Genomic DNA, 21,786 nt, shown 5'->3' on the forward strand with positions numbered 1-21,786 from the left:
ACTCGAAATTGAGCTCAGGTGCATCCTGTTTCCATTGATCATCCTTGAGATGTTTCTACAACTTGATTGGAGTCCACCTGTGGTAAAATCAATTGACTGGACATGATTTGGAAAGGCACACACCTGTCTATATAAGGTCCCGCAGTTGACAATGCATGTCAGAGCAAAAACCAAGCCATGAGGTCGAAGGAATTGTCTGTAGAACTCAGAGACAAGATTGTGTCGAGGCACAGATCAGGGGAAGGGAACCAAAACATTTCTGCGGCATTGATGGTTCCCAAGAACACAGTGGAAGACGTTTGAAACCACCAAGACTCTTCCTAGAACTGGTCGCCCTGTCAAACTGACCAATCGGGGAAGAAGGGCCTTGGTCAGGGAGGTGACAAAGAATACAATGGTCACTCTGACAGAGCTCCAGAGTTCCTCTGTGGAGATGGGAGAACCTTCCAAAGACTCTCATGACAGCACGCTTGGAGTTCGCCAAAAGTCACCTAAAGGACTCTCAGACCATGAGAAACAAGATTCTCTGGTCTGATAAAACCAAGATTGAACTCTTTGGTCTGAAGGCCAAGTGTTACGTCTGGAGGAAACCTGGCACCATCCCTATGGTGAAGCATGGTGGTGGAAACATCATGCTGTGGAAATTTGTTTCAGCGGCATGGACTGGGAGACTAATCAGGATCGAGGCAAAGATGAACGGAGCAAAGTACAGAAAGATCCTTGATGAAAACCTGCTCCAGAGCACACAGGACCTCAGACTGGGGTGAGGGTTCACCTTCCAACAGGACAACGACCGTAAGCACACAGCCAAGACAACGCAGGAGTGGCTTCGGGACAAGTCTCTGAATGTCCTTGAGTGACCCAGCCAGAGCCCGGACTTGGACCCGATCGAACATCTCTGGAGAGACCTGAAAATAGATGACTGAGCTTGATAGGATCTGCAGAGAAGAATGAGAGAAACTCCCCAAATACAGGTGTGCCAAGTTTGTAGCGTCATACCCAAGAAGACTCAATGCAGTAATCGCTGCCAAAGGTGCTTCAACAGAGTACTTAGTAAAGTGTCTGAATACTTATGTAAATGTGATATGTCTAAAAAGCATTTTTTGCTTTGTCATTATGGGGTATTGTGATGTCATTATGGGGTATTGTGATGTCATTATGGGTTATTGTGATGTCATTATGGGCTATTGTGATGTCATTATGGGGTATTATGGGGTATATATACACACACACACACACACACACACACACACACACACACACACACACACACACACACACACACACACACACACACACACACACACACACACACACACACGAACACACACATAAGATCACTGGACATGATATCTTGGTAGCTGTCTCCTGAGGGACGGCTCACTGGACATGATATCTTGGTAGCTGTCTCCTGAGGGACGGCTCACTGGACATGATATCTTTTTGTCCTGCTGGTATCAGAGGTGGTAGCACCGTCCCGGATGAGATTCTGCCAGGTTGGACGAACGTGAGGAAGGCTTTCCCATGACCTTACATCGATGTTAAACCTCTTGAGGAACGTCTTCAGGGAGTCTTTAAAGTGTTTATTTCGGCCCACCTTGTGCTCGCTTCCCATTCTTCAGCTCTCTAAAGATCTGCTTAGGGAGACGTGTAGCAGGGATCCAGGTTCACGTGGCCTGCCAATCGGAGCTGTGCTTTCATTAGCAGTGTGGGAATGCTCATCGTGTCGGTGGAGGACTTCAGTGTCTGGGATTCTGTCCTGCCGATTGATCCTAAGTAGCTTCTTCAAAAAGATCAGGTGAAAGTGGCATAGTTTCCTGGTATGGTGCTGGTAGACTGAGCAGGTTTCGCAGACATTAGTAAGGATTGGTAATATGACTGCCTGGTGAAACCTTCACGTTTGTTTCCAGTTTGATGCCTGTCTTTCCCCACAGCGAATCTCGCAGACGGCCAAAGTCTGCAATAGCCTTGGAGATCATGATGTTTGTTTCCTTGTCTATGTAAAGAGCACGGGCTACCAAGATAGGTGAATTTGTACATAGCTGACAGTTTCTGACCTTTCGCAAAGATGGTTGGGTCCACGTAACAATTACCAGGAGTTGGTACATAACTTCGGTCTTTTTTGTACTGATTGTGAGGCAGATGAGAAGTTGTCATGACGATCTACAGGTCAGCATGCAGCCAGCAGCACATATCGGCAAACAAGAAGTCGCAGACAGTCACCTCCTCCACCTTTGATTTGGTACACATCCTCCTCAGGTTGATCAACATCCTCCTCAGGTTGATCAACATCCTCCTCAGGTTGATCAACATCCTCCTCCTCAGGCTGATCAACATCCTCCTCCTCAGGCTGATCAACATCCTCCTCCTCCTCAGGTTGATCAACATCCTCCTCAGGTTGATCAACATCCTCCTCCTCAGGTTGATCAACATCCTCCTCAGGTTGATCAACATCCTCCTCCTCAGGTTGATCAACATCCTCCTCCTCAGGCTGATCAACATCCTCCTCCTCAGGCTGATCAACATCCTCCTCCTCAGGTTGATCAACATCCTCCTCCTCAGGTTGGTACACATCCTCCTCAGGTTGATCAACATCTTCCTCCTCAGGTTGATCAACATCCTCCTCAGGTTGATCAACATCCTCCTCCTCAGGTTGATCAACATCCTCCTCCTCAGGTTGATCAACATCCTCCTCAGGTTGATCAACATCCTCCTCCTCAGGTTGATCAACATCCTCCTCCTCAGGCTGATCAACATCCTCCTCCTCAGGTTGATCAACATCTTCCTCCTCAGGTTGATCAACATCCTCCTCCTCAGGTTGATCAACATCCTCCTCCTCAGGTTGATCAACATCCTCCTCCTCAGGTTGATCAACATCCTCCTCCTCAGGCTGATCAACATCCTCCTCCTCAGGTTGATCAACATCTTCCTCCTCAGGTTGATCAACATCCTCCTCCTCAGGTTGATCAACATCCTCCTCCTCAGGTTGATCAACATCCTCCTCCACAGGTTGATCAACATCCTCCTCCTCAGGTTGATCAACATCCTCCTCCTCAGGCTGATCAACATCCTCCTCCTCAGGTTGATCAACATCCTCCTCCTCAGGTTGATCAACATCCTCCTCCTCAGGTTGATCAACATCCTCCTCCTCAGGTTGATCAACATCCTCCTCAGGTTGATCAACATCCTCCTCCTCAGGTTGATCAACATCCTCCTCAGGTTGATCAACATCCTCCTCAGGTTGATCAACATCCTCCTCCTCAGGTTGATCAACATCCTCCTCCTCAGGTTGATCAACATCCTCCTCCTCAGGTTGATCAGCATCCTCCTCCTCAGGTTGATCAACATCCTCCTCCTCATCCTCATCCGGTTGATTCGATGTATGCGAGGGCACAGACATTGACTCTATCTAACCTGCAGTAAAATGTGCTACTTAATCAAGAACGATCAAGTGTAATTGATTGATTGTGTAATTGTGTAATCAACAGAAATAAAGCGAATTGGATGGAAAATGGTTAAAAACGCTGAACATTTTTCTTGGATCTTCAACATAGAAATTTCCACCAAAAAGAATTTACAGAAACTTGTTACAAATGACGGAGTCGTCCATGATTCAACAAATTATATTTTGAAAGAGGAAGCAAAATATTTTAAGCGTCTGTTTTATTTTCAGTCTCCTCCATTTCCACTTCACAGTGGATTTTGAAAAGGCGTTTGATAAAGTACGACTAGAATTTATATATAAATGCCTGGATTACTTTAATTTCAGTGAATCGCTTATACAATGGGTTAAAGTTATGTACAGCAAACCCAGATGCAAAATAGTAAACAGTGGTTACTTCTCAGAAAGTATTGAGCTTTTAAGAGGAGTAAAACAAGGCTGTCCTTTGTCTCCATATCTATTTATTATGGCCATTGAAATGCTAGCTATTAAAATTAGATCCAACAAGAACATCCAGGTGTTAGAAATCCTGCTGATAAAAACAAAAGTGTCAATGTATGTCGATGACTCAAGTTTTTTATTAAGTCTGCAATGTGGATCCCTGTACAGTCTCATTGAAGATCTTGATCACTTTTCTAGCCTCTCTGAACTTAAACCTAATTATGACAAGCGTATCATATTACGTGTTGGATCGTTAAAATACACTACCTTTTAGTTTACCAATAAAATGGGCGGCTGGTGAAGTAGACATACTTTGTATTCACATCTCAAAAACTATAAATGAATTTACCACAATCAATTTCAATAGAAAGTTAGTAAAAAAAGATAAGTTTACGCAACCATGGAGAAGTAAATACTTGTCTATTTATGGAAAATTACATTGATTAACTCTTTGGTCCTATCACAGTTTACTTACTTATTAATGGCACTGCCTACTCCAGACGACTCGTTTTTTAAATCATATGAGCAAAAATGATTTCATTTTATTTGGAATGATAAAGCAGATAAAATTAAACGTGCCTATTTATATAATAAATATGAGTTTGGGGGGGATACAATTATAAAAAATTAAAGCTTTAAACCTCTCACTTAAAGCTTCACTCGTACATAAATTATACTTAAACCCCAGATGGTTCTCCAGTAGATTATTAAGGTTCATCCTTTGTTCAAAAACGGCCTAATTTGCTTTTATACAGATTACAACTTCTAATTTCCGACGAATTGAAAATTACATTTCGTCCAAAGTATCGCCCTTAAACAAGCCACACAAAGCTGGTTACATGTTCAGTTTTATCCTCCAGAAAAGATAGAACAAATATCACAACAAATGTTATGGTTAAACTCAAAGATACCCGTTAATAAAAAAAACATTCTTTATGGATTTATTTTTATTTTTATTGTATTATATTTATTAATGATATTATGAATAGAGACGGAGGAGTAATTTCACATATGCAGCTATCGAAAATATGTGGGAATACCTGCTCAATCCAAATTTACAACCAACTGATTGCAGCACTACCACAAAAATGGAGGAGGCAAGTGGAAAAGGGAGAAGGTAGGGAACTTGTTTGCCTGCCATATATTAAAGATACAAATTGGCTGAAAGGAACTGGCATAAATAGAAAAATGTAATAATAATACTTGGTTTTAAACACGTGCTCTGTGTGTGTGTGTGTGTGTGTGTGTGTGTGTGTGTGTGTGAGTGTGTGTGTGTATGTGTGTGTATGTGTGCATGCGTGTTTGCTTGCAGTCGTGCGTTTACACGTTATGTTACCATCTTTGAGTCATTTATTAATAGATAGTTAATTAACAGTGAGAGAAACTCCGCTGCCTTGGAGCTCTACTGTGATGTCACATGAGAGTTGGAGGAAACTGTCTGAGATTTTTCACTCTGATGTTAAACTTCTCACAGGAAGTAAGAAGTGCTTGGACCGTGGCCCATAGTGTACTACTCTATAGAATAGGGTGACTTTTGGGACGATGCCCCGGTCACACCACACCATGTCAGGCTGGGTCTGGGCTCTGCTCTATCAGGCCCGACCTCCGTACAGACCTTCTCATAGAGAACTGTTCCATGAAGTGGTTGGAGTCTTTACACCCTTAGAAAAAAAGGCTTCCAAAAGGGTTCTTTGGATGTCCCCATAGGAGAACCCTTTTTGGTTCCATGTAGAACCCTATGGGGAAAGAGTCCTACATGGAACCAAAAAGGGTTCTACCTAGAACCAAAAAGGGTTCCAAAAAGGTTCCTAGGCTGCACCCATAGGAGAACCATTTTTGGTTCCATGTAGAACCCTATGGGGAAAGAGTGGGTTCCAAAATGGGTTCCTAGGCTGTTCCCATAGGAGAACCCTAGAATGTAGGGTTCTACATGGAACCCAAAAGTGTTCTACCTAGAACCAAAAGGGTTCTAGCTGGAACCAAACATGGTTCGTCAAAGGGTTCTCCTATGGGGACAGCCGAAGAACCATTAAGGTTCTAAATAGCACCTTTTTTTTCTATGAGTGTGCAGCTACACTTTGGTTACTGTGGTGTGATAATGATCCCCAGAATCCAAACTCCATCTCTCTCTCTCTCTCTCTCTCTCTCTCTCTCTCTCTCTCTCTCTCTCTCTCTCTCTCTCTCTCTCTCTCTCTCTCTCTCTGTGTCTCTCTCTCTGTGTCTCTCTCTCTCTCTCTCTCTCTCTCTCTCTCTCTCTCTCTCTCTCTCTCTCTCTTTCACTCTCTTTTTTGTATCTCTCTCTCTCTCTTTTCTCCCCGATCATGCCCTCTCCTCACACAGCTCTTTTTATCTATCTATCATAACAGCCCTCAGTAAGAGGCTCAGCACTCACTGCCACTGTCTACCTGTGGTCTCTATTGACGCCAGGTGAAATTAGGTGTTGTTGAGCTCTTTCACCACTGATGGAGGTGGTGTCTCTCTCCCTATGGGGCTATGGGCTCTGTCGGAGGGGCTCACACACCTGCATGTCTCAGAGACCTGGTTGGCTGCTACTGTGGTTCTTATGCTGCTAGAGTAATGACCCATCAGTAATAACCTCCTCTCTCTCTCTCTCTCTCTCTCTCTCTCTCTCTCTCTCCCAGGCTCCTCCGGTTCAGTGCTCTGTCCCCCTCCCACCGTACCCTTCTCCTCGCCCCCACACACACACCACCCTCTGTGGGGGAGCAACGTGCAACGAGGAGCGATGACAAGCTGCCATATAAATGAATCTGTGTGGCAACGGATGGATGGGGATCCAGAATAAATTATTCCCACTATGAGGAAGATTGTGGTATGTTTAGACTTCATCATTTACTTTATATACCAGTATGCTATGTTTAGGCCCATTTGTCTTTTAAATACCAGTGTGCTATGTTTAGGTCCATTTGTCTTATATATTCCGGTGTGCCATGTTTAGGTCCATTTGTCTTATATATTCCCGGTGTGCCATGTTTAGGTCCATTTGTCTTATATATTCCCGGTGTGCTATGTTTAGGCCCATTTGTCTTTTAAATACCAGTGTGCTATGTTTAGATCCATTTGTCTTATATATTCCCGGTGTGCTATGTTTAGGTCCATTTGTCTTATATATTCCCGGTGTGCTATGTTTAGGCCCATTTGTCTTTTAAATACCAGTGTGCTATGTTTAGGCCCATTTGTCTTATATATTCCCAGTGTGCTATGTTTAGGCCCATTTGTCTTATATATTCCGGTGTGCCATGTTTAGGTCCATGTGTCTTATATATTCCCAGTGTGCTATGTTTAGGCCCATTTGTCTTTTATATACCAGTATGCTATGTTTAGGTCCATTTGTCTTATATATTCCATACACACCAACGTCCACACCAACGTCCACACCAACGTACACACCACTGTACACACCACTGTACACACCAACGTACACACCACTGTACACACCACTGTACACACCAACGTACACACCACTGTACACACCACTGTACACACCAACGTACACACCAAAGTACACACCAACGTACACACCAACGTACACACCAACGTCCACACCAACGTCCACACCAACGTACACACCAACGTACACACCAATGTACACACTACTGTACACACCACTGTACACACCAACGTACACACCACTGTACACACCACTGTGCACACCAACGTACACACCACTGTACACACCACTGTACACACCAACTTCACACCAACGTACACACCACTGTACACACCAAAGTACACACCAACGTACACACCAACGTACACACCAACGTCCACACCAACGTCCACACCAACGTACACACCAACGTACACACTACTGTACACACCACTGTACACACCAACGCACACACCACTGTACACACCACTGTACACACCAACGTACACACCACTGTACACACCACTGTACACACCAACTTCACACCAACGTACACACCACTGTACACACCAACGTACACACCAACGTACACACCACTGTACACACCACTGTACACACCAACTTCAAACCAACGTACACACCACTGTACACACCAACGTACACACCAACGTACACACCACTGTACACACCACTGTACACACCAATGTACACACCACTGTACACACCAACGTACACACCACTGTACACACCACTGTAAACACCAACGTACACACCAAAGTACACACCAACGTCCACACCAACGTACACACCAACGTCCACACCAACGTCCACACCAAAGTACACACCAACGTCCACACCAACGTACACACCAACGTCCACACCAACGTACACACCAACGTACACACCAACGTACACACCAACGTACACACCACTGTACACACCACTGTACACACCAACTTCAAACCAATGTACACACCACTGTACACACCACTGTACACACCAACGTACACACCACTGTACACACCACTGTACACACCAACGTACACACCACTGTACACACCACTGTACACACCAACGTACACACCACTGTACACACCACTGTACACACCAACGTACACACCACTGTACACACCACTGTACACACCAACGTACACACCAAAGTACACACCAACGTACACACCAACGTACACACCAACGTCCACACCAACGTCCACACCAAAGTACACACCAACGTACACACCAACGTACACACCAACGTCCACACCAACGTACACACCAACGTACACACCAACGTACACACTACTGTACACACCACTGTACACACCAACGTACACACCACTGTACACACCACTGTACACACCAACGTACACACCAACGTACACACCAACGTCCACACCAACGTACACACCAACGTACACACCAACGTACACACCAATGTACAGACCAACGTACACACCAACGTACACACCAACGTACACACCAACGTACAGACCAATGTACACACCAACGTACACACCAACGTACACACCAACGTACACACCAACATACACACCAACTTGCACACCAACGTACACACCAACGTACAGACCAACGTACACACCAACGTACACACCAACGTACACACCAACGTACAGACCAACGTACACACCAACGTGCACACCAACGTACACACCAACGTACACACCAACGTACACACCAACGTACACACCAACGTACACACCAATGTACAGACCAACGTACACACCAACGTACACACCAACGTACATACCAACGTACAGACCAACGTACACACCAACATACACACCAACTTGCACACCAACGTACACACCAACGTACAGACCAACATACACACCAACTTGCACACCAACGTACACACCAACGTACAGACCAACGTGCACACCAACGTACAGACCAACGTACACACCAACGTACACACCAACGTACACACCAACGTACACACCAACGTACACACCAACGTACACACCAACATACACACCAACGTACACACCAACGTACACACCAACGTACACACCAACGTACAGACCAACGTACACACCAACGTACACACCAACGTACACACCAACGTACACACCAACGTACACACCAACATACACACCAACGTACACACCAACGTACAGACCAACGTACACACCAACGTACACACCAACGTACAGACCACGCTGAGGAAAAGAGGTGATATGCTCTGCGTACCATATATGTTAGCAGACATCCAGTGTTGGAATAAATGGAATAAATGTTGTAGATCTTAATGTTTTTCCACATAATCCTGGACTATCGGACCACCATTTTATTACGTTTGCAATCGCAACAAATAATCTGCTCAGACCGCAACCAAGAAGCATCAAAAGTCGTGCTATAAATTCTCAGACAACACAAAAATTCCTTGATGCCCTTCCAGACTCCTTCTGCCTACCCAAGGACGTCAGAGGACAAAAATCAGTTAACCACTTAACTGAGGAACTCAATTTAACCTTGCGCAATACCCTAGATGCAGTTGCACCCCTAAAAACGAAAAACATTTGTCATAAGAAACTAGCTCCCTGGTATACAGAAAATACCCGAGCTTTGAAGCAAGCTTCCAGGAAATTGGAACGGAAATGGCGCCACACCAAACTGGAAGTCTTCCGACTAGCTTGGAAAGACAGTACCGTGCAGTACCGAAGAGCCCTCACTGCTGCTCGATCATCCTACTTTTCCAACTTAATCGAGGAAAATAAGAACAATCCAAAATTTCTTTTTGATACTGTTGCAAAGCTAACTAAAAAGCAGCATTCCCCAAGAGAGGATGGCTTTCACTTCAGCAGTAATAAATTCATGAACTTCTTTGAGGAAAAGATCATGACCATTAGAAAGCAAATTACGGACTCCTCTTTGAATCTGCGTATTCCTCCAGGGCTTAGCTGTCCTGGATCTGCACAGCTCTGCGAGGGCCTGGGATCGGGAGAGACACTTAAGTGTTTTAGTACTATATCTCTTGACACAATGATGAAAATAATCATGGCCTCTAAACCTTCAAGCTGCATACTGGATCCTATTCCTACTAAACTGCTGAAGGAGCTGCTTCCTGTGCTTGGCCCTCCTATGTTGAACATAATAAACAGCTCTCTATCCACTGGATGTGTACCAAACTCACTAAAAGTGGCAGTGATAAAGCCTCTCTTGAAAAAGCCAAACCTTGACCCGGAAAATATAAAAAACTATCGGCCTATATCGAATCTTCCATTCCTCTCAAAAAATTTTGAAAAAGCTGTTGCGCAGCAACTCACTGCCTTTCTGAAGACAAACAATGTGTACGAAATGCTTCAGTCTGGTTTTAGACCCCATCATAGCACTGAGACTGCACTTGTGAAGGTGGTAAATGACCTTTTAATGGCGTCAGACCGAGGCTCTGCATCTGTCCTCGTGCTACTAGACCTTAGTGCTGCCTTTGACACCATCGATCACCACATTCTTTTGGAGAGACTGGAAACCCAAATTGGTCTACACGGACAAGTTCTGGCCTGGTTTAGATCTTACCTGTCGGAAAGATATCAGTTTGTCTCTGTGAATGGTCTGTCCTCTGACAAATCAACTGTACATTTCGGTGTTCCTCAAGGTTCCGTTTTAGGACCACTATTGTTTTCACTATATATTTTACCTCTTGGGGATGTTATTCGAAAACATAATGTTAACTTTCACTGCTATGCGGATGACACACAGCTGTACATTTCAATGAAACATGGTGAAGCCCCAAAATTGCCCTCGCTAGAAGCCTGTGTTTCAGACATAAGGAAGTGGATGGCTGAAAACTTTCTACTTTTAAACTCGGACAAAACAGAGATGCTTGTTCTAGGTCCCAAGAAACAAAGAGATCTTCTGTTAAATCTGACAATTCATCTTGATGGTTGTAAAGTCGTCTCAAATAAAACTGTGAAGGACCTCGGCGTTACTCTTGACCCTGATCTCTCTTTTGACGAACATATCAAGACTATTTCAAGGACAGCTTTTTTCCATCTACGTAACATTGCAAAAATCAGAAATTTTCTGTCCAAAAATGATGCAGAAAAATTAATCCATGCATTTGTTACTTCTAGGTTAGACTACTGCAATGCTCTACTTTCCGGCTACCCGGATAAAGCACTAAATAAACTTCAGTTAGTGCTAAATACGGCTGCTAGAATCCTGACTAGAACCAAGAAATTTGATCATATTACTCCAGTGCTAGCTTCCCTACACTGGCTTCCTGTTAAGGCAAGGGCTGATTTCAAGGTTTTACTGTTAACCTATAAAGCGTTACATGGGCTTGCTCCTACCTATCTTTCCGAGTTGGTCCTGCCGTACATACCAATACGTACGCTACGGTCACAAGACGCAGGCCTCCTAATTGTCCCTAGAATTTCTAAGCAAACAGCGGGAGGCAGGGCTTTCTCCTATAGATCTCCATTTTTATGGAACAGTCTGCCTACCCATGTGAGAGACGCAGACTCGGTCTCAACCTTTAAGTCTTTACTGAAGACTTATCTCTTCAGTAGGTCATATGATTGAGTGTAGTCTGGCCCAGGAGTGTGAAGGTGAACGGAAAGGCTCTGGAGCAACGAACCGCCCTTGCTGTCTCTGCCAGGCCGGTTCCCCTCTCTCCACTGGGATTCTCTGCCTCTAACCCTGTTACAGGGGCTGAGTCACTGGCTTGCTGGTGCTCTTTCATGCCGTCCCTAGGAGGGGTGCGTCACTTGAGTGGGTTGAGTTACTGACGTGATCTTCCTGTCTGGGTTGGCGCCCCCCCCTTGGTTTGTGCTGTGGTGGAGATCTTTGTGGGCTATACTCGGCCTTGTCTCAGGATTGTAAGTTGGTGGTTGAGGATATCCCTCTAGTGGTGCGGGGGCTGTGCTTTGGCAAAGTGGGTGGGGTTATATCCTTCCTGTTTGGCCCTGTCCGGGGGTTTCTTCGGATGGGGCCACAGTGTCTCCTGACCGCTCCTGTCTCAGCCTCCAGTATTTATGCTGCAGTAGTTTATGTGTCGGGGGGCTAGGGTCAGTTGGTTATACCTGGAGTACTTCTCCTGTCTTATCCAGTGTCCTGTGTGAATTTAAGTATGCTCTCTCTAATTCTCTCGTTCTCTCTTTCTCTCTGAGAACCTGAGCCCTAGGACCATACGTCAGGACTACCGGGCATGATGACACCTTGCTGTCCCCAGTCCGCCTGGCCTTGCTGCTATTCCAGTTTCAACTGTTCTGCCTGCGGTTATGGAACCCCTACCTGTCCCAGACCTGCTGTTTTCAACTCTTAATGATCGGCTATGAAAAGCCAACTGAGATTTATTCCTGATTATTATTTGACCATGCTTGTCATTTATGAACATTTTGAAAATCTTGGCTCTCTCTAATTTTCTCCTTCTCTCTTTCTTTCTCTCGGAGGACCTGGGCCCTAGGAACATGCGTCGGGACTGCCGCCCGTGGTGACTCCTTGCTGTCCCCAGTCCGCCTGGCCTTGCTGCTATTCCAGTTTCAGCTGTTCTGCCTGCGGTTATGGAACCGCCACCTGTCCCAGACCTGTTGTTTTTCAACTCTTAATGATCAGCTATGAAAAGCCAACTGAAAATTATTCATGATTATTATTTGACCATGCTTGTCACTTATGAACATTTTTGAACATCTTGGCATAGTTTTGTTATAATCTCCACCCGGCACAGCCAGAAGAGGACTGGCCACCCCTCATAGCCTGGTTCCTCTCTAGGTTTCTTCCTAGGTTTTGGCCTTTCTAGGGAGTTTTTCCTAGCCACCGTGCTTCTACACCTGCATTACTAGCTGTTTGGGGTTTTAGGCTGGGTTTCTGTACAGCACTTCGAGATATTAGCTGATGTACGAAGGGCTATATAAAATAAAATTGATTGATTGATTGATTGAACTGCAAAGCTAATCAAATCAAATTGTATTTGTCACATGCGGCGAATACAACAGGTGTAGACCTTACAGTGAAATGCTTACTTACAAGCCTTTAACCAACAATGCAGTTCAAGAAATAGAGTTAAGAAAATATTTAGTAAATAAACTACTGTAAAAAAAAGTAACACAATAAAATAACAATAACGAGGCTATATACAGAGGTTACCGGTACCGAGTCAATGTGCGGGGGTACAGGTTATTCGAGGTAATTTGTAAATGTAGGTACGGGTAAAGTGACTATGCATGATAATAAACAGCGAGTAGCAGCAGGGTCCTGGCACCACACTGCCAGGTCTCTGACCTCCGACCTATAGGCTGTCGCATCGTTGTCAGTGATCAGGCCTACCACTGTTATCTCATCTTGATGACGGTGTTGGAGTCGTGCTTGGCCACGCAGTCGTGGGTTCACAGGGAGTACAGGAGGGGACTAAGCACACACCCCTGAGGGGCCCCAGTGTTGAGGAGCATCATGGCAGACGTGTTGTTGCCTACCCTTACCACCTGGGGGAGGCTCAATTGGCCCAGCGTGGTCCGGGTTAGGGGAGGGTTTGGCCGGCCGGGATGTCCCGGTCCCATCGTACTCTAGCGACTCCTGTGGCGGGCCGTGTGCATGCATGCTGACTACGGTTTCCAGTTGGACGGTGTTTCATACGACATATTGGTGCGGGTTCCGGGTTAAGCGAGCAGTGTGTCAAGAAGCAGTGCATCTTGGCAGGGTCGTGTTTCAGAGGATGCATGGCTCTCGACATTCGCCTCTCCCGAGTCCGTATGGGAGTTGCTGCGAAGGGACAAGTCTTTAACTACCAATTGGGGAGAAAAAGGGGTAAAAAGTTGTAAAAAAATATATAAAAATTGCCTGCATTAAAGTCCCCGGCCACTAGGAGCGCCACTTCTGGATGAGCATTTTCTTGTTTGCTTATGGCCTTATACAGCTGGTTGAGTGCAGTCTTAGTGCCAGCATCAGGTTTGTGGTGGTATATAGACAGCTACAAATAATATAGATGAAAACTCTCTTGGTAGATAGTGTGGTCTACAGTTTGTCATGAGTTACTCTACCTCAGCGAGCAATACCTAAAGACGTCTTTAATGTTAGACATCGCCCACCAACTGTCATTGACAAATAGACACGCACCCCCACCCCTCATCTTACCAGACGTAGCTGTTCTGTCATGCCAATGCATGGAAAACCCGGCCAGCTCTATATTTTCCGCGTCGGCGTTCATCCACAACTCTTTGAAATATAAGACATTACAGTTGTTAATGTCCCGTTGGTAGGATAGTCTCTTAACAGAGATCATCCAGTTTATTCTCCAGTGATTGCACGTTGGCCAATAGAACGGATGGTAGAGGCGGGTTACCCACTCGCCGACAAACTCTCACAAGGTACCCCGATTTCCGCCTCCTTGTATTTCCATCTATTCTTCACGCGAAGGACGGGGATTCGGGCCTGGTCTCGGAGAAGCGGTATATCCTTCGCGTCGGACTCATTAAAGAAAAATTACTCATCCAGTTGGAGGTGAATAATCGCTGTTCTGATATCCAGAAGCTCTTTTCGTCCAATAAGAGACAGTGGTAGCAACATAATAAGTTACAAACGATGCGAAAAAACACACAAAATAGCACAATTGGTTAGGAGCCCATAAAACGTCAGCGATACCCTCCGGTGCCATTATCATAAGGATAACGGAATTGTTTGTTAGCAGATAGCCAGTGTAGTACTGCGTTACTGATGGAAGTGTATATTAGCAGATACTCAGTGTAGTACTGCGTAACTGATGGAAGTGTATGTTAGCAGATACCCAGTGTAGTACTGCGTAACTGATGGAAGTGTATACAGATACTCAGTGTAGTTCTGCGTTACTGATGGAAGTGTATATTAGCAGATACCCAGTGTAGTACTGCGTAACTGATGGAAGTGTATACAGATACTCAGTGTAGTACTGCGTTACTGATGGAAGTGTATATTAGCAGATACCCAGTGTAGTACTGCGTAACTGATGGAAGTGAATATTAGCAGATACCCAGTGTAGTACTGCGTAACTGATGGAAGTGAATATTAGCAGATACTCAGTGTAGTACTGCGTAGCTGATGGAAGTGTATATTAGCAGATACTCAGTGTAGTACTGCGTAACTGATGGAAGTGTATATTAGCAGATACTCAGTGTAGTACTGCGTTACTGATGGAAGTGTATATTAGCAGATACCCAGTGTAGTACTGTGTAACTGATGGAAGTGTATGTTAGCAGATACTCAGTGTAGTACTGCGTAACTGATGGAAGTGTATATTAGCAGATACTCAGTGTAGTACTGCGTAACTGATGGAAGTGTATATTAGCAGATACTCAGTGTAGTACTGCGTAACTGATGGAAGTGTATATTAGCAGATACTCAGTGTAGTACTGCGTAACTGATGGAAGTGAATCGCTGGATATTATATTGCAACTCGTAGCGTTTTAATTCAATGTTCCACGAACAGAGTAGAGTAGAGAGAGCGGAGGGCAGAATGGCCGTCTGAGTTTTTAATGTTTTAAATCCCAATTTTGGGAAAAGCTCAATATCAGCGCATCAACCCATTACAACCCAATACAACCCATTACAACCCAATACAACCCATTACAACCCAATACAACCCATTACAACCCAATACAACCCATTACAACCCAATACAACCCATTACAACCCAATACAACCCATTACAACCCATTACAACCCATTACAACCCAATACAACCCATTACAACCCAATACAACCCATTACAACCCATTACAACCCATTACAACCCATTCCAATTACAACCCATTACCATTACAACCCATTACAACCCAATACAACCCATTACAACCCAATACAACCCATTACAACCCATTGCAACCCATTACAACCCATTACAACCCATTCCCATTACAACCCATTACAACCCAATACAACCCATTACAACCCATTCCCATTACAACCCATTACAACCCAATACAACCCCTTACAACCTATTCCCAATGCAACCCATTACAACCCATTACAACCCATTCCCATTACAACCCATTGCAACCCATTACAACCCATTACAACCCATTACAACCCATTACAACCCATTGCAACCCGTTACAACCCATTACAACCCATTCCCATTACAACCCAATACAACCCATTACAACCCATTCCCATTACAACCCATTACAACCCATTACAACCCATTACAACCCATTCCTCTGGCTCCGAACGACTACTAATTGTCACATTTTTGACGAAGGAGGAGATTGAAAAACGACTTTTCTTGTTGCCAGTCCCATCACCCAGTAATTTACCAAACCAAATAAAAACAGCAACCATTCAAAGTAATGATGTGACTAATATTCACTTCAACTTGCTCAATGCTGTAGGGTAAAATAAAGAGCTGAGTTGTGACTTTGTGATGTCTGACAAATATGACTTTAGTCATTTTATCACCAGACAACAACCATTCAAACTAACGATGGGTCTAACATCTGTTGCCAAAGGATAGAATTAAGTGCTCAGTTTGGGCTGTGCTCATCAGAACCAAGTTTCAGTATTGTTTTGTCAAAGATGTTTGAAATTACACGACACTTTTACTTTTATATATAAGCAACTCTACAATGCATCAACCTTAGAGTTGTGGTGTATGTAAATAGGATATGAACATGGAATTAATTTCCCTTTATGTTGCCTATGATGATGGAGATTGTGGTATATGTTAATTTGATATGACAGAGGTTGTGGTATATGTTAATTTGATATGACAGAGGTTGTGGTATATGTTAATTTGATATGATGGAGGTTGTGATATATGTTAATTTGATATGATGGAGGTTGTGGTATATGTTAATTTGATATGATGGAGGTTGTGGTATATGTTAATTTGATATGATGGAGGTTGTGGTATATGTTAATTTGATATGATGGCGGTTGTGGTATATGTTAATTTGAAGGTCCTCAAGAACACAGTGGCCTCCATCAACCTCTACAGGATCGGTGGGTCCCCCGCGGGACGGGTGAGCTAACGTCGGCTAATGCGATTAGCATGAGGTTGTAAGTAACAAGAACATTTCCCAGGACATAGACATATCTGATGTTGTCAGAAAGCTTAAATTCTTGTTAATCTAACTGCACTGTTCAATTTACAGTAGCTATTACAGTGAAATAATAGCAGGCTATTGTTTGAGGAGAGTGCACAGTTATGAACTTGGAAAGTTATTAATAAACAAATTAGGCACATTTGTGCAGTCTTGATACAACATTTTGAATAGAAATACAATGGTTCATTGGATCAGTCTAAAACTTTGCACATACACTGCTGTCATCTAGTGGCCAAAATCTAAATTGCGCCTGGGCTGGAATAATACATTATGGCCTTTCTCTTGTTGTTTCAAAGATGAAAGTACAAAAAAATACAAAAAAACACATTTATTAAATTCTCCTACATTTTTTTCACATTTCTACAAACTTCAAAGTGTTTCCTTTCCAATGGTATCAATAATATGCATATCCTTGATTCAGGGCCTGAGCTACAGGCAGTTAGATTTGGGTATATCATTTTAAGAGACAATTGAAAAAAAAGGGGCGGATCCTTATTGATATGATATGATCAAGGTTGTGGTAGATCAAATCAAATGTTATTGGTCACATACACGTGATTAGCAGATGTTATTGGTCACATACACGTGATTAGCAGATGTTATTGGTCACATACACGTGATTAGCAGATGTTATTGGTCACATACACGTGATTAGCAGATGTTATTGGTCACATACACGTGATTAGCAGATGTTATTGGTCACATGCACGTGATTAGCAGATGTTATTGGTCACATGCACGTGATTAGCAGATGTTATTGGTCACATGCACGTGATTAGCAGATGTTATTGGTCACATGCACGTGATTAGCAGATGTTATTGGTCACATGCACGTGATTAGCAGATGTTATTGGTCACATACACGTGATTAGCAGATGTTATTGGTCACATGCACGTGATTAGCAGATGTTATTGGTCACATGCACGTGATTAGCAGATGTTATTGGTCACATACACGTGATTAGCAGATGTTATTGGTCACATACACGTGATTAGCAGATGTTATTGGTCACATACACGTGATTAGCAGATGTTATTGGTCACATGCACGTGATTAGCAGATGTTATTGGTCACATGCACGTGATTAGCAGATGTTATTGGTCACATGCACGTGATTAGCAGATGTTATTGGTCACATGCACGTGATTAGCAGATGTTATTGGTCACATGCACGTGATTAGCAGATGTTATTGGTCACATGCACGTGATTAGCAGATGTTATTGGTCACATGCACGTGATTAGCAGATGTTATTGGTCACATGCACGTGATTAGCAGATGTTATTGGTCACATACACGTGATTAGCAGATGTTATTGGTCACATACACGTGATTAGCAGATGTTATTGGTCACATGCACGTGATTAGCAGATGTTATTGGTCACATGCACGTGATTAGCAGATGTTATTGGTCACATGCACGTGATTAGCAGATGTTATTGGTCACATGCACGTGATTAGCAGATGTTATTGGTCACATGCACGTGATTAGCAGATGTTATTGGTCACATACACGTGATTAGCAGATGTTATTGGTCACATACACGTGATTAGCAGATGTTATTGGTCACATACACGTGATTAGCAGATGTTATTGGTCACATGCACGTGATTAGCAGATGTTATTGGTCACATACACGTGATTAGCAGATGTTATTGGTCACATACACGTGATTAGCAGATGTTATTGGTCACATACATGTGATTAGCAGATGTTATTGGTCACATACACGTGATTAGCAGATGTTATTGCAGGTGAAGCGAAATGCTTGTGCTTCTAGCTCTGACAGTACAGTAATATCTAACAAGTAGTAACTAACAAATTACACAACATATACCCAATACACACAAATCTAAGTAGGAATGAATTAAGACTACATAGATATTGATGAGTGATGTCAGAGCGGAAATGACTAAGAGACAGTAGAACAGTATAGAATACAGTATATACATATGATATGAGTAATGCCAGATATGTAAACATTATTAAGTGACTAGTGTTCCATTCCTTAAAGTGGCCAGTGATTCCATGTCTATGCCTATAGGCAGCAGCCTCTAATGTGCTAGTGATGGCTGTTTAACAGTCTGATGGCCTTGAGATAGCAGCTGTTTTTCAGTCTCTCGGTCCCAGCTTTGATGCACTTGTACTGACCTCGCCAACACCCACTATTACACCCATCCAAGCCCCATCCTGCGACCTAAGAGGTATGTATCAGATGCTCAACATGCTCTGCTCAAGCATACTGTGATGGTCCGGGCCTAAACCACACAAAAACAACACTAGACACTATGGAACATAAAACTTTTAATATCTCATCCTGGAACATACTGGATGAGTATGTCATCTGCCTTTGGCCTAAAGAGCAGGAACCTGGACTTCATCAAAGAAATTGGAAATACAGACATTGTCATCCTACAAGAAACATGGTACTGTATAAAGGTTGCCCTCTAGGTTACAACGAGCTGGTAGTCCCATCCACCAAACTACCAGGTGTGAAACAGGGAAGAGACTCAGAGTGAATTACTGCCACATATTAAACTACCTCCAGACAGCAACAGTAAATAAGGAGGGAAGGATGGAACCTCTGGAAGATGGAAGAGAGGGAGTAGCCCCCTTTGATGCGATCGCTCACTCAACTTTAACTTATCAGTTTGAGCATCTGGCGGAGGTGTGTTTGTGTGTGTGTGTGCGTGCGTGCGTGCGTGTGTGTGTGCATGTGTGTGTGTGTGATTGTGACAGAGAGTGTACAGGAAATTACGATTTTGTCTAATCATATCTCCATCCAAATCTCAAGAATCCACTCCAATTTGTAGCTCGATTAATTCTCTGTCCCAGGAGTATCTGTCTGTATATTCAATCCCTCATTCTACTCAGGGCAGGCATGCATAATACACTACTTCATACATCCATCCCCATCTGGTGAACTAGTACCACTAAAGTAATCCTACCTATATTCTACACTGCTCTCTAATGGTTGGCGGTTCATTTAATTTGGGCTGTTGGGTTCATTCATTTAATTAATAACTACAAGAGAACCACAAAGTCTTCAAAAGAAACGATAGGCCTATCAATCTGATCAAATATAATTTATTGATCTAGATCAGTGATTCCCAAACGTGTTATAGTCCCGTACACCCTTCAAAACATTCAACCTCCAGCTGCCGTACCCACTCTAGCACCAGGGTCAGCGCACTCTCAAATGTTGTTTTTTTGCCATCATTGTAAGCCCGCCACACACACACACTATACGATACATTTATTAAACATAAGAATGAGTGTGGGTTTTTGTCACAACCCGGCTCGTGGGAAGTGACAAAGAGCTCTAAGAGGACCAGGGCACAAATAATAATATAATCAATAATTTTGCTCTTTATTTAACCATCTTGCATATAAAACCTTATTTGTTAATCGAAAATTGTGAATAACTCACCACAGGTTAATGACAAGGGTGTGCTTGAAAGGATGCACATAACTCTGCAAAGGTGGGGTGTATTGGAGAGAGTCTCAGTCTTAAATAATTTTCCACACACAGTCTGTGCCTGTACTTAGTTTTCATGCTAGTGAGGGCCGAGATTCCACTCTCAGATAGGTACGTGATTGCAAAAGGGCATCAGTGTCTTAACAACGCGATTTACCAAGGCAGAATACTCTGAGGGCAGAGTATTTACAGCTATTCATCAGAATATATATTTTTTAATATATAGTTACAGATAGATATGCTATGATTTGTTTATCTGTAGTAAGTTTAATATATTTTAATAGATAACAGTTTCCTGGTATACGGGAGAGAGAGAGACAGAAAAAGATAGAGAGAAAAAGGCTTGTGGTGTTGATGGTAAAAAATACAATTATAAAAAATCTATAAAATGATCAAATATACAGACAACAAATTCCAATTGGCTATACAGAATATAATTATCTATCCAAAATGGAGATGATGGGTAAATCACTTCTCCAATTTTTTTTTAACAAAGAACAAACAGCAAAAACATGATCAAATACAAATATAAAATATAAAAGACTACCAGAACCCACTGGATTCTCCAATTACATTGAATGAACTACAGGACAAAATAAAAACCCTCCAACCCAAAAAGCCCTGTGGTGTTGATGGTATCCTCAATAAAATGATCAAATATACAGACAACAAATTTCAATTGCCTATACTAAAACTCTTTAACATCATCCTTAGCTCTGGCATCTTCCCCAATATTTGGAACCAAGGACTGATCACCCCAATCCACAAAAGTGGAGACAAATTTGATCCCAATAACTACCGTGGGATATGCGTCAACAGCAACCTTGGGAAAATCCTCTGCATTATCATTAACAGCAGACTCGTACATTTCCTCAGTGAAAACAATGTACTGAGCAAATGTCAAATGTGGTTTTAACCAAATTATCATACGACAGACCACGTATTCACCCTGCAGACCGTAATTGACAAAAAAACAAAACAAAACAAAGGCAGTCTTCTCAT

The 21,786-nt window shown here is 43.2% G+C and overlaps 1 protein-coding gene across 1 annotated transcript; it reads right to left on the reverse strand.

Annotated features, from left to right (window-relative positions):
* Nucleotides 1–2,512: 2,512 nt before the first annotated feature.
* Nucleotides 2,513–3,400, reverse strand: LOC120038372 (retinitis pigmentosa 1-like 1 protein; the record flags this gene model as incomplete). Its single annotated transcript, XM_038984150.1, has 2 exons — nt 3,278–3,400; nt 2,513–3,028 (listed from the first exon to the last, which is right to left on the reverse strand). Coding segments are annotated over exons 1-2 (639 nt in total), but the record flags the coding sequence as incomplete, so codon positions are not given.
* Nucleotides 3,401–21,786: the final 18,386 nt, after the last annotated feature.

The sequence above is a fragment of the Salvelinus namaycush genome, unplaced genomic scaffold (genome assembly GCF_016432855.1).
Source record: "Salvelinus namaycush isolate Seneca unplaced genomic scaffold, SaNama_1.0 Scaffold2169, whole genome shotgun sequence".
NCBI lineage: Eukaryota > Metazoa > Chordata > Actinopteri > Salmoniformes > Salmonidae > Salvelinus > Salvelinus namaycush.